General features: G+C 41.9%; 1 protein-coding gene across 3 annotated transcripts in view; it reads right to left on the bottom strand.

The window, feature by feature from the left end:
• Nucleotides 1–405: 405 nt before the first annotated feature.
• Nucleotides 406–15,155, bottom strand: part of LOC119007970 (GDNF family receptor alpha-1-like) — a 29,729-nt gene continuing 14,979 nt past the window's right edge. For all 3 annotated transcript variants that reach the window (XM_037077970.1, XM_037077972.1, XM_037077971.1), the window contains 3 exons: nucleotides 10,391–10,525; nucleotides 8,037–8,173; nucleotides 406–3,626 (listed from right to left, as the gene is read on the bottom strand). In XM_037077970.1, coding sequence (XP_036933865.1) covers nucleotides 3,408–3,626; nucleotides 8,037–8,173; nucleotides 10,391–10,525 — 491 coding nt within the window. In that variant the 3' untranslated portion in view covers nucleotides 406–3,407. The remainder of the gene's footprint in view (nucleotides 3,627–8,036; nucleotides 8,174–10,390; nucleotides 10,526–15,155) is intronic.

Raw genomic sequence — 15,155 nt, 5'->3', positions numbered from 1 at the left:
GAAACGCCCCATTGTTATGTCTTGGGAGAGTTGACACCATATTCTAAAATGATCAGCCTGCCTCTGCTAGCCTTGTGGGCTCACCAGATAAATGGAAATGTAGCCTAGATATAGTTTGTATTGGTACATTTGTAGTGTTGGGAATCGAAATTGATTATAAATTAATGAAATGTAGGTAACTATGATTAATTAATGAACACAGGGCACCACCCTGAAAACAGATCAATAATCAAATGATTTACCTTTAGTCTCAAAGCCTGCAATTAATCAAATTGCCAATATTTTGAAATTATCAATAATTAGATAAGAGGGAAGACGTAAATCCGAGCACTGACTGCATCTCAACCAGCTGTTATTATAATACTGGATTGTGCAAAAAAAATCACAGACACTGCTCAGTTACAATTAACAGTATTTATTAAAGCCCACAAACCTCCTACTTCAATAAACAACAGTTGCTTTCAACAACTAGCAACATCAAAAACATAAGCAAGACAAACATATAAATGGGTAGAGGTGTGTATGTGTGTAAGGCAGGAAGTCCCTTATAGAGACTACAAAGATGGTTAAACATGGCTTCAGAAATCACGTTTGCTGGACTACAAATTAGTACGCGTGACTTAAGAACTCTCGTTGGAGAGACTACTGGAAACGAATCCCAAGGTGATGATTCAGATTCAACTGAATCATATACCTGGAATTCAAAAATGACAGCAGTGACTATATCGACCACAGGTGATAAAGGTGACAAAGACAGGAGTTACATTGTCTTTGGTCTCGTGCGAGGTGAATTTAGCGGGATAATACCCACAGTTCCAAAAAGGTGGCCATGCTACCGCGAGTAGTCCGCCTCTGCAGTCAATAAAGGGAATATACTAGACACACGTGTCTTATGTTACAGCGGGGTTATCGACTAAATGTTTCCAACAGATCGCTCATGAGATCATGTGTATCTCGGTGTGTGTGAGTGAGTTAGTAAAAGGAGAGAAACTAAGCGGGCACTTAGCAGACAACAAAGAAACAACACAACAACCATGTAGTACACAGCGATTGTCTCTCCCTCAACAGTGGCTGGCAAGCAAATCGACGTTCACTGGTCGTCCGCTGGGTGAGCTGGAATACAACGTATTGTGATCACACCCGGCGAAAAAAATACACAAGCTATCTGCTAAGTGGATTAGCCTGAATGAGCTCCTAGCAAGCGTAATAATACAGCTAGCATACAGTACAGTAAACCGTAACTAGGACTCGGTGGTCCTTTCACAACAAGAGCAAGCACAACTAAGAAAAACACGCCATATACTAGTGTTGTAGTGAAGACCACACCAACCGAGACCAAGACATTACCGAGACCAGAGAGTACCGAGACTGAGACTTGGCCAAGAATTTTGGAGGTCGAGACTGAGACAAGACCAAGACCTTTCTTTTGAAACATTGTGTTTTAAACCATTAATTTTGCCTGATTTATATTTTACCCATACACTGCCTGTTCTTTCTATACAAGCACACACAACTCCAGTTTGACTTGACAAAGCCTTGTGTGTGTGTATATCACATAAATTGGGGAAGAAATATGGCCCATTTCATTGATGTTGGTCTGTTATCTTGCTTGTGACAACAAGGCTAATATAGTCGGTGCTTTGAAAGTTAGCAAATAAATGCCTAAACCGACCATGGAAAGGGTTGAACTTATTTCGGATTATTGTGGCCCACAGTTATATATGGCCCAGTGAGAGCACGACACACAATAATGAGTAAATGCACCTTTAAATTGTAGCAGTGGACTTATTCAGACAGAGTTTTCTCATGTCACTCACAATACACTTCAAGCAGGATCCTTTCAGAAGCCTTTCGCCTGCCCAACTTTGTTGATCTGGTAATTTTTCGTTTTTATACAATCCGGAGTCTGTACAGGGTGTTTGATTTATACAGTGCAGGTCATTGACACCTCCGCCCACCTCACTCAGAGGCCGGCACATTTCGGAAAATCGGCGGACAATCGGCGGACCAAAACAGACCCCCAATTTGCTGGCCTCTGTCTAAAACCACGGACCGAGCCGCCAAAAGGACGGGTAAATTAGCAGCTTGGTGCTCTGTCTAAAAACGGCTCATGTCTGTTGTCACCCTGCTTTGACTAGCGATGCAGGTGGGAAGTGACGAACACGTCTGGACAAGTTCCTCGGTGCTAGTGCTACCGTGACGAGCCACTGCCAAGTAGCCTACGGGTCATTCAGTGGGCCAAATTTAAAATGCTTGTGCATTGAATTCCCACTCAGAATCTCAGAATTAATTGCGTTAATTTTTATAACGTGTTAATTTGCAGTGTAATTAATTAACCTAATTAACGTGTTAAACTGACAGCCCTCCCTACTAGCAGATGGAGACTGATGTCAGGTTAACAAGGGGGATGCTTATTGGTAATTTTGCTAACAAAGGGGACGGCACCCCACCTCAAATCACCTACTGCTGTCGTCTCCATACTCAGTGTACAGGGAGGCGTGTCAGTCACTCTCACAGTGACACCGGGCAGGTAGCAGCTGCAGCTGGGGGAAATCTTTACACTACCAGTGATTATTAGCTTATTATTAGGTTATTAGCAGCTGTTTTTGAGAGGGTCATTTTCCACTCTTAGCCTATCAGCAGTGGTCTTGAGCGGTCTCGTTCAAATAACCCGAGTCCACCCAGTCTGAGACCGAGACAAGACCGAGTAAAAATGCCCTCGATTCCAAGACAAGGCCATGCAGCGGCTGCATGAAACTGGAGTCTCTCCACAACTGAGCTACCTGGAAATGCAATGTGCAGTGGGGTCTCCTGACCTTTGACCTGGGAGTGACGTCATTGTGATCCTGCCGGAGCTTCCAGGCTCACAGCCAATGGGACCGGGTGAAAGTTTTGGGGGCTGGTCATACCTTGAGTTACAGTTTTTCACACCTTTTGAGCCTCAGTTCAGTTCTTTTGTTCTTGAACTCCTCATGTTGGCAAGGCCCTAGTAGTTAGGCTTCTGATTTCTCCTACAGGCCTTCTCTTTGTTTGAAGCCATATAGCACAAAGGCCCAACTGTAGCATATTGCTGACAAGTTAAGCAAACATAACTGTGTGTATTGTATCTTATTTGTGTTGAACTACCAGCAGCGGTGACTTTGAACCCATTTTGGCACCAGTATGTTCATTCTATTCACTAACTCAGAAATAGCATAGCATTTTAAAAAATGTATGTGTATTACTGATTATTAAAATTTAGGAGGCTGACCTGAACAGTTTTTACAACTTCACTATGCTTTCAACAATTTCACACCCATTAGTCCAGGATTGTAGGTCCATTAAATATGATTGTGTGTATGTGCATGTGTGTGCATATGTGTGCGTGTGTGTGCATGTGCATGTGTGTATTCTGTACGTTTTGTGTTCTACCCCCAGATGAGGGAGGCAGACAGAAACAGAAGGAGCAGTAGGATTGCTTTTGGAGGGCCAGCAGTGAGCGATGCGGCCCCACCTGTGCCGGGGGGGCCCAGGTTGGAGACGGTGGCCCTCTCTGAGTAAAGCAGGATGACATCAGACTGGCCACCTTCATCTTCCTCCTCCATCTCTGTCTGTGTCAGCTCCTCCTCTTCCTCACTCTCCACCACCTGACAGGAAGGAGACAGCATCGGGGGCAGCTTCGATATGTACAATTCTCACATGATACCATGTATCTGAATTGGTGAGACTTCCGCATATGTCATGTTAAATAGATGGCAATTACCAGGCAAAGTATTAGAAACATATTTAAATTTACCCTCAGATTACTACAATAATTACCTCCTTTACCCCAACATGATTTACCAATAATATTCTACTATTTTCCAACAAGAAGTTCATACATAGCTGCTAATCTTTTTAATACTACTTTTTAATACTTTTAATACCACATGAAAACGATGTGTGGGGGGCATAGCCTGAAGCTGCGTTTTGGGGCCGTTTACAAGACGTTTGGGGTCATAAGCAGAAGACAAAGACAAATGCAAGTGATCAGTATAATTGATTTTTTTTTTTTTTTTTTAAAAGTGGAATTTGTTGTGGGCAGACATTGAGTAAGCTTGTATGTAAAAAACATGTCAGATTTTTTTCTACAGCCCAGTCAACTCACATCATTCAATGTAAATAACATGACAACGTGATTCAGGTTACAAATTGGGCACAAACCCTGCTCTCTAGGGATGAAGTCCAGTGTACAATAAGACCCATTCATTTTTTGCTGTTCTTTTGGACTCTTCCATGGCTTTATTGCATTGTATAACTGAAAAGTGACAGTACACAGGATGAGTGAGAAAGGGAAAGGGGCCATATTTCAGACCTCATAGTGGTCAAATTCACCTGCTGAAAATGGCTCCAAACAAATAGAGGGCAACAGCGTTACTGCCAACTGTTACTTACTTACTTTTTTTCTGTAGCTATCTTTGGCTGTAGCTACTAACTGCTGTGAACACTGCTGGATTGGAACTGAACACAGCCTACAGATACAGTATGGAGGTGATTTACGCTGTTTTGACCAGATCAAGTACAGCAGTGGGGACAGGAGAGGCATGAAGTGGAGGTGGCTTGTGAAAAGCAAACTCATCGCTCACATACATCTCCCAGCTGATACGACAGGGTTATCACACTATCAACTGCTGAGGTACAAAGTGGTATTAGTAGACAGGAGGGGCTGAGGCTAGATGGTTAGCGACTTAGTAGACATCTCTGTAACCACAGAACAGAGACATCTTTGACAGAATGTAACCACTTTTATTTCTTCACACTTTCTGAATGTTTTAGACTAAAATTCTAGCTATAACCTTGACATTAAATATATCATGGGTGTTCTGTGATCTTCACTTTGATCCAGAGAAGTCTTTATTTAAAACTCCAAAGCTGTTGATGAATATGATTCACTGCAGTGTTATTGGTGTTGAGGACACACAGATGTTCGTTCTCAATGATATGCACCAACATCTGGGGAAGCCCAAGGCTGATGCTAGGTTACTGATTTCCTACTAATAATAACGCGCTTCTTCGTCATTCCATTGAAATACTGCCTCGCTGGTGTCACGATGCTCAGATCTTTTTTCTGTCAATTTGAACTTTTCATCATGTAATCTGACAGCTGCAGAGGCTGTAAACAAGGCCGTCATCCAGCTCTCCTTCGGGGCACAGAAACGGATCATGGTTGGGTTGTTCTCTCTTTTATCATTCAAATGACAATCATTTTGTTGATTAGTCATGACATCGATTCCAAACGTGGACAATCATCCGACGGGATGTGGGAAACATTAAGCCTAACCTGCAGAGAGAGCACCTTCCTTCCAAGCCTTTAACTTATCTGCACAGTTATTCTTAGTCACTGTCTGTTACTGAGAGCCTTCTGACCTTTCCTTTGATCTGCTGCTTTTATAACACATTGGTGGGGGACAGTAAAAGCCTGAAGAACATTGTTAACATTTCTTTGAAGATAATTGGAGTGAAGACAAGCCTTGGGTTCTTTTTAGGACCAGCGCATGTCTAGGTAATGTACACATATATTTATGAAATACAGTGTTGTTAGTTTGTTTAATATTACTGTTTGTTGGGAGTTTTCATGTTCAGTTGCTGTATGTTGTCGCATGACATTATCGACCCAATTTCAATCTGTATCTGGATATCTTACTTGTATATACAAGGTGCATGTTAACTCAGGTATAACAAGAATTAAGTTAACAAGTTGAACAGTCACACTGCTTCTCCTCTTCAAGCGTTCACAAACATCCTATCAAAAAGCTACAAAAGAGCTGTTTTTCTTTTGATTTGTTTAAATGTCTAAATAAATATGTTAATATGTATCACACAATACAATCTTTATCTACTGATAATGACATTTACCAGTATACTCTTTTTCACAGTGACTGGATTTTTCCCTCTTGCCTTGCACTCTATACTAAAAAATGTTCTCCAGCTGGCTGGAAAGTACACTGTTTAGTGACAGCTTGTAGCTTCGTCATATCAAAAATGAACGTATCTACAAATGAATAAATCCACAGGCCACTGGCCTTCAAAATCCCATTCAAATGCATTTCACCGCAAATTTGAATAACTCAAACTGTATCCATCAGGTCTCTCCCATCAGTCCTGTTGGAACGGACACATCATTTAAAATCAGTACATTTCTTCCCTCATAGGATGTTTCATTTTTCTATTGGCACTATCTTTATGATAAATTCATATATTGGTCTAATAAATGTACATCCGTGGTTACTAGCCAGCATAGATCCCTTGCTCATATTTTAGCAGCATGGCTAATGGTAGGGTAAAGTCAGTCTGACGGTCAGTTGGTCCACCACTATGGTCCACACTGTTGTCTTAGCAAAAGAACCATTTAAATCTTACAAACTGTCCTGAGCCAGTAAGTGATAGTAACCCAGCTGACTTTGGTGATCATTTGACTTTTTCTCTTTTACCTGCATAGATTAAAAGGTCTAAGTAAATTGGCTGGTTTGCCATTAAATGTGTTTGACATTTATGTTCCTGTCAGGATGATTTGCCATAACTTTTGTGATCTTCTGACTTTTGAACTAATGACATCAGCAGGTCAGCAATATAATTTATGCAATACTTTGGTTGATGACCAAATATCTGCTATAAAGAACTACTGACAGTCCCACCAGTCTCACCGAGCCACTTGCATGAAGTCTTTTAAGGCCAACGTACCTATAAGAAAGTTTCCACTCTCACCATAGCTATGCCCGAGGAGAGACCATGATAAAGTTGCCCTGAGGTTAAACCACATTTTAGAATACAGAATATTTCAGAAAACAAGCCAATTCACAAAAATCTACCTCTGCCTCAATCTGTTGTTATGTTAGGTGAAATGTTGTGTTTTGATCCTCAGGGCCACCATACACCACTTTGAGCATCAGTTCATAACACCACTTTGTACCTCCAGAGTTGTTGCCCCTGTGGTTTCAATGTAGAAAACTGAGGCAAATTTTCTACATTTCACAAACTCTTAACTTGCATTATGGTGTTATACACCTTCTGAATTTCAGTTCCATTCTATAATTTACCTAAGATGAACTTAATCACCTTGTAAACTCCTCGTAAAATACACCTCATTCAAACTGGACATTTACTACATCAATCTCAACTAAACAGTATGGTGTGTCTTTCCATGATCACTTCTGGTTAGGCCTGAGTCAGTAAGACGTGGCAACAATTTGAACTCTACACTCTCCATTTCAAGTCCCCAGTTGCCATTTCTTCTCGTCCCTGAAGTCACAGTCCCGATCAGAGCTGCTGTAGATCATTTCTGTACTGCATCCTCCCTCTTCAAACTGGCATCCGTCTTTCTCAGAGGCTGTGTTCAGTCCCAGTTCAGGTCCAGGTGTGTTCACTGGGAGGCTGTTGAGCCCAGTTCCAGCTGAGACCCGTAGCGGCGACGCTCCACATGATTAAGCCAACAGGGCCACTTATCTTCACAGCTTACTGAGCAACTAACAGAAGCTAGCTACAGCCAAAGACAGCTACAGCAGTTTGTGGTCCTACTGGATTTCTGGGGATACAATTGACCGGTTGCATTATCTTTCAACTTATACCCTTAAACCAAAACATGTGTGGATAATCTATCTTTAAATCTCCTCCAGTAACCCTTTGTTTTTTTGTTTAGTTGTTGTCTTTTTATACAAAATAAAAGGTTCTCAAATATCATGGCTAGATTTCATATGGTAGAATTAATCCACTTAGTCTGTAATTGGAAAGATTTGACTGTAGATTTCTGTGAATATAAACTCAATGTCATGTTGTCAAAATCCAAAAGGAGCGAGGGAATCAGGTTTAGTGCTTTCAAGAATCATATGGGGAAAATGATAAAAGAGATAAAAAGCTCCAGTGACTGAGATGAAACAAATGCCATAAATAAGCAACATAGTGTGTGTGACAGTGACAGGATGAGCTCAAACCAAAGATAATGGAGAAGGCCTTGGGTTAAGACTCTGAGAGGTAATTTAAAATGTGAAGGCGATGCGTGTGATGAGCTGAGGCGCACTCACAATGTTGTTGTGTTCGGGCAGGTGGTTGTTGCTCAGCAGCTCGTCCTCCTGAACGATCGGGGAGGGTCTGGGAGCAGGCGGCTTGGTGGTGTCCGCAGGCAGGGAGCCGGGACTCCCCATCCAAGTGATAGAGTTACCTGCATGGAGACACAGCCACATCACTGCCTGTGTGTTCATGCGTGTGTGTGTGTTCCTCTGGCCTGGCCCGCGTGCTGCGACGCTGCAGCTGAGTGGGCGTGAACCTACATATCTATTTGGCAGCTTTATTGTTTGAGCTGTCGGCGGCTTGATAAATCACCGAGCTTTATGGGAAGTGCATTGATGCATCGATCCAGGCTTTAATGTTTGGACATACAGGCTCAGTGTGTATCGACAGCCTTATTGACGGCTGCTGTGATTGAGTGACACCTGGAGGGCTTTACCCTCGGGCTGCAGATGCCTAATGCTGCAGATACACACCGTAAGACTCTTCTGAAAGCTGAGGCTGTAGCATGGGGCTGACATAAAAAGAGATAGAGTTCAGTTCATGCTGTGAACATCGCTGTGGGAGTCAGCCACCCAGACAGATTCAGCAGACATCTTCTTCGACTTTTTTTTTTTTTCTCATGTATTCCCTTTGACTTGTTCCTTGTATCTTTGATGGTGACATATTAATTCTGTTTTCATAATTCTGCTCCTGAGATACATCATTTAAAACAGACTTAAAAAACAATCTTTTAAATGTGACTATTTCCCAAACAATCCCCAAGTATCCCAAGTGCCTTCTGGGTAAAAAAGTTTCTGAAACAGCATCAAAGTTAAGATACACATGTCATTATACCATAAGAAATCCTTTCCTTGTAGTTTTTATTACATTTTAATCAGAAAAAAAATAATGGTTGCAGAAAATTAGCTTAAGATATGTCCTTAGGAAATATCTTTAAATAAATAAGATTCTTACATGCAGTGAGGCTCGAAGGAATTCATTTGACCCCATTTTCCCAAATGTCCTTATCAGCAGAAATGAGGGAAATGTTTTGAATAACAAAGTTTTTTATCCTGAGAATAATTCCCTTATTTTTAAAGAGTGAAATGAGGGGGAAGATTGATACAAATCTGAAATCTGTGTGATAAGTACAGACCTGGAGGACGTGGTTATCGTAGCTTAGCATGAAGTCTGAAGCCTGGCTCGGTCCACAGCCTCCCACAGCTCGAAAGCTTACTGATTAAAGTCTTTATTTATTTGTCTGTATACACAAAGAAATTTCAACAAAGCACACTGTTACTGAAACCATTTCTTGACAAATTACACTAGCATCCAGTAGAGCGCATACCTCCACCAAGGCCCAACAGTCCCCTTTAATTAATTCATGTCTAATCCAATATCAAAATCTATAGCCCATTTCACCATGTTAACTGCTGAACCATTACTTAAGATCACCAGATCTAGGATCCCCATCAAATTGTACTCACTCATAGCTAGCAGCCAAAACCATGCATTATTCCCATAGAAATTTACAAAAATGTCAGAAAGCATCCTATCTCACAATGTGAAAGAAAGAGAGGACCAATTCCTGGAATCTCCCTTTATCTGCGTCCACATCAAAAGTTAATGGGGTCTAATCTGGGCTGAGACACATCCTCCATCCAAGTTTTGGGAATTCTGTTTGATAGTTTCTGAGTTATCCTGCTGACCAACCAACCAAACGATGAACAAACAACCAGTGAAGACAGGTGAAAGCATAGCCTCCTTGGCCAAGGCCACAACAGTTAATCACCCACTCAGCACCTTATCGGAGTGTGCCTGACCACAGTTTGAGCTTCCAGATATGATCATTGAGTAGACTTGGAAAACTCACTGTGACAGCAAACTCATTTTCACATTTCAGTTTGACTACAGTCTCAAAATGTTTTCAACTCTTTGGACAGACCTTCCAGTGTTTATGCTAAGCTAGGCTAGCTGCATCCTGGATGCAGCTCTGTACCTGATATATAAACTTGAGAGAGACACCAATCTCGCCATGTCTCTATCAGAAATACAGTAAAAGAAAAAATGTGTTTTCCTGGAAAATCATTTCCAGGCACCTTTAACTGCAGCCATCTCAACTAACTAGAGTTTTATTTGATAACCAGGATAAAGGTGTGTTCTGGTTGTCCCAGTGGAGCTGGGGCCCTGGGGGTATTTTCCCACTTTTTAACCAAGCCTTGTCTGACTGGAGTCAGGATTTGTTTCACCTGTGCTGAGATAGTTATCATTTCCCTCCTGAGAGGTGAATAAAAAAATGTAAAATGTTCTGTGCAGCCAACAATTAAAATCCTTATACTACTGATTGCATATAAAAAAGTAATCAATTGTGTGAAATGTAATCACTCACGCAGGCAGGTGTTGTGGGTGAACATGTGCTGCAGTCTCAGGCAATCCTGCCACTGGTTTCCACTGCCTTCACAGTTGCACCACAGTGACACATCTGCAGAGCTGTTACTGATGTAGTTGGGGGTCATGATGGTACCTGCAGGTCAAAAGGGGGTGAATGTTAGCTTTGGACAAATCAATTAGTAACTCACAGATAGAAACACAATCACCAGACACAATATATGCCAGAGACTGAAAGCCTCGACTGGCTTCTGCACTGTTTAACTTCGAGCAGTTTGTTTGCACAAAACAGACACAGGACAGTGTTCTTGTACTTCAAACAGAGCTGAACAGCTGAACTCTTTCGCTTTTCCTACGGGAGCTGAAGACTGGAGTTGGTGTTTTTCTGCTGAAAGCCATTTTGGCAATTTTTGGATCCAGCAAACCCAAATTTTGATAATAAGCTGAGGTAGCCACAGCTGCGTGTGACAAACACTCCCAAAACATACCACCTTTAAGAAGGAACACTTCAGCAGTGAGGCGGTCAACGCAGGTTTTTTATCCGGGAGGTGACACTTCAACAGGTCACTAATGCTAGCTGATGTTGGCTTCATGGGCTACAATGTTTACTGTTGCTTGGCTGCACCGTCAGCCACTCCGGGATGCATCTCTCATTGGTTGTTGTGGTCCGACTCAGAGAGTACCGATATAATCATCCAGATTTTAATTTTAAACATGAAACCTGTTTGATATGTTTGTTATTAGACCAAGTTGTTGCACCACGCTAATCTCCATTTTGTTTAGGTCTGCTTCCCCATTAGATCAGTGAGCAGCATCACATGTGATGTCCAGCTTCAGTCTGCAGAGCCATGAAGCCAGAGCGCTGAGGCTACACCCCAGTTACTCCACAGGGCACTGTTCATTGTTGATTGCGTTCAAGCCAGCCATGGTTCGCGCTTGCTTGGTCAAATCAGCTGCACTTTTTTTCTAGTGCGCGAATCTACTAACATTTAGGGTAATCGTAATGAAGCTGCACTGAAGAGCTGCTGGTAACTGTGGGGCAGACTGCAGTCTCACAATCAGACCCATGAAACATACGTGGATAAGGATTTTTTAATTACCAGAAGTGATTATGAGATAAGGGGTCTGATTTTTTTTAAATTTTTCTTATCCAGTGAATGAAATGCGCTTCTGTAATACGTGACAAACTGAAGACAAATGTCCTGTGTCTGACAGACCTCTACATAAAGCCCTGCCCCAGGCTGTAGTTCTGCACTGTTTTGTTTCATACAATCACAGCATTATTTTACAAAGCCAGCTAACTTATCTTCTGCTCCAGCTTCCAGCAGCTCACAAAGAGAAAGTTAATGCTGTGTAATGCAGAGCTTTTAAAAAGTGTAGAGCTGCTCCTGCATGTACTAATAGCAGTAGAAATGATGCTGCTGCTTGTACATCAGAGACAGCAGCCAGCACAACTGCACAAGAAGAAGGAGTGGAGAGGAGTGAGAGAAATGAGAGAGAAATGAGAGAGGAGTGGAGAGAAAGAAGTTTTTTGAGCTGTTAAGTTGCCAGCAAAAAATGAAAAGAAAAAAAAAATAAAGAGAAGCTCAAATGTTCTGCTCCATATCTGTTGTGTTTTATGAATTGGTTTGAGAAGAATATTTTTTATTATTCATAAGACTACTTCAGTTTTGTAAATATTGACTATAGTGTGTGATGTCCTACTTTAGGTTAAAATGTGTTTGAGAATTAGGCCATCCAGTTCAGATAAATGTTATGTTGTTAGTTGATCAAATCTGGATGAAGGATGTTTTGTTTTATTTATTTTATTTTTATTTTTCAGTTCCCCCCCCCCGAGGGAATGCCACCTTATTGTGCTCAGGGGGTTTGCGTGCCTCAGTGACCTTAAGAGCTATGCCAGCAGGAGCTTAGTCTTCAGGTGGGACACCCAAGTTGGACAGGTCTGAAGTTAGAGGCCTGCCAAAGTGCAATCCACTTCTTCAGGTTGGGGTTGGACACAAAGCTAACAACCCAATTCAATGAAGAAACACTGTTACTCTAAGCACAGAAAAAACAGTGCTGGAGCATGATGTGTACACATGATGCCCCCTTCACTTTTCTGACTCCCCCCTCATAGATGCCTGCCTAGAAACGGCCCTGAGACAGTCACTGGCCTGGACCTCCCAAAGCCTAAAAAATCTCCTGAAAGCTCAAGGGCAAAATTCCTGTGCTCATCAGTCAGAGAGTGAAGTCAGCTTCAAGAGCTTGTGGAAATTTTGGCCACATTGTCTTTAAGCAACAGGCCTGGCACAGAGCTATCTCTTTGTGTGGTTCTCCCTGTGAGCTCTTACTCAGCATCCAGCTCATCAGTATACTTAATGCGACTCATCACCTGGTCAGATCAGTGAACACACCTCAGAAGTGACCCCTGTGCTGTTTTCAAGGGATCTTTGCTAAATGTCAGAATGGATGGATGACCCAGCTCAACTTGCAGTAGACTTCCCATTTGGTAATCTGGTCTACATGATGTCGGCACTTCTAGACTCATCTTTCTGCACCACAGGCAGTCAAGAGAGCGTTGAGGGAGATGATGATAGCTAAAATGGATAAACATATTAACATTAAGCATCATTACCAGTATCAATAAAATCTAATTTAGGCTCATCAATGATTCATTAATGAATCTTGCCTTGGTAGAGATGGACATGAAAGTCAGGCCTGAGCCATCTTCTGTAGAAGAATAAGACTGCGGAGGAGCCATAATCACCTGCTCAAACTCCTTTCTCTGACTACAGCAAGAAAGGCAACAAGAGGAGTGTTGACCATGACTCATCTGTCAAGGCTGGACTCATTCGCTACATCAGGATGTCCCCTGATGAAGAAGTGCACTGCCTGGATTCCTAGAAAAGACAAAGGTTTCCCATGGCTCTATCTTGCGGGAAAGAGAGTGCTTACTGTTCCTGCCACCAGTGCACCAGTGGAGAGGTCGTTTAGTCACAGAGAGCGTATAATGCCCGCTCACCAAGTTAGTGCAAGGACACTGACAAGCTTGATCTTTGTGGAAATGTAACCATTCTGTTGCATCAAACTTTCTACGTTTTTTGACTTCTGAAAGTGTGCTACTGGAAATGTCTGGCCCACAGCCAGCGCATTAAGAGGAGAAGGACAACCAGTCCAAGCTTAATGCAGGCTTAACAGTTGTAATTGTTTTATGTTTCCATCCAAGTCTGTTTGTTGGTTAGTTTGTCAGCAGGATTACACAGAAGCTACTGATGGAGGATGGGTCTTGGCCTAACATAGACCCCATTCACTTTTGGTGTGGATCTTGATCAAGGGACAGATCTGGGCATGTTTTCTCACTTTCTTCATTAAAGGTTCCCATAAAACAGAAGGCAGAGTAGGGAGCAACTGCTGAGAAATTTGATTGGCATTTAAAGTAGCTAATAGTGTTAGCATCCCAGTGAACGCAGCAGGTTAAGGCTGCCAACCACAGCAACACAAGGCAGCATTCCAGACCAACAGCTGCCAGTTTGAGGTCAGGTAAAATATTTTCTTGGCAACTCGAGGTCTAACGTTAAGGCCTTTTCACACTGCCTCCCTGTAACTCGGCACCTTCAGTCATTTCAGTGAGGGGCAGGCAGCAGAGGGGAAGCAGTTTCAAACATGGAGGTAGGACTACTGCCTAAGGTCTCCCTGTTGAACTTCTGGTGGCATATTGTATGACAACTGAAACAAGTAGAACCATCTGTTCATAAGGAAACTCAGCAGCTGGAGGACATTGGAGGGAAAACGAGAACAAATTCACAGTCTCCAAAAATGTGATCCACTTTCACCCAAATCAGTGAAGAAAGTTCTAAATGAGTGTTTTGAACAGTCACCAGTGAGGCCCGCCCACAGAAACACAGAAACACTGAGACACTGAACTCTGAGCTCTGTGCTGCTCTCTCAGCACTTAAAGGTGAAGACTGATTGATGGTGGATGACATGATATTATTGGTTGAAAGTGTAGGTTAAAGCTTATGTAAGCACACGTGACATTTTGTTTTACCTGAAGAAGATATGACTGGATTCTGATATAAAGACACAAAGAAATAGACTTTAATTGATGCTCTGTGTCTTTTTTAATACCAGTTTGATTGTGACTTGACTCACACACTTAATACACTGTGTTAATTATGTGTAAACTTAAAACTAACACCAGGAAGAAATCCTTGGAGAAAAGCACGGTTTGTTGTGTTTCATTCAAAAACACAAAAATATCCTTCAGGATAAAAGTTAGTTGACGCTCACGAACATCACTAACTTGGATCCTGTTGAGTAACACTGAGGGCTCTAACTACAAAGATGTCACTGTTTTGAAGGAAAAGGACTGAAGAAAGCTGATAACAAGAGTGAGATTGTGTCATGAGTTTCACTGTTGTGCACAGAATCATGTTTTTCACCTGTTTGTGGACCTGCAGTATATTTTTCACTAGTATTGTCTTGCATTTAGCAACATTCTGATGTTTCACATTGTAAGGATGTAAATCATGACATCACTGATGACAGTATGAGCTGACGAGGTCTGTCATCACTATGACTCAGCAAAAGCCACGTGAGTCTCTTCTTCTCTAACGAGCACTTCAGTACTCGATCTGTACTGCAGCTGCATGTTCATATTACAAGACAACAGACAGTTAATAAGTTTTCACTGTGTTTGATTCATTTTTACTCTAACAGCCTTTTTAAAGTCATCAGATTCCAAACAACTAGTCAGTGCTGATACTGTCCACTAACAGAGGACATGC

Source organism: Acanthopagrus latus, chromosome 18, assembly GCF_904848185.1.
Source record: "Acanthopagrus latus isolate v.2019 chromosome 18, fAcaLat1.1, whole genome shotgun sequence".
In the NCBI taxonomy this organism is placed as follows: Eukaryota; Metazoa; Chordata; class Actinopteri; order Spariformes; family Sparidae; genus Acanthopagrus; species Acanthopagrus latus.
This window is presented reverse-complemented; position numbering and strand designations above follow the sequence as displayed.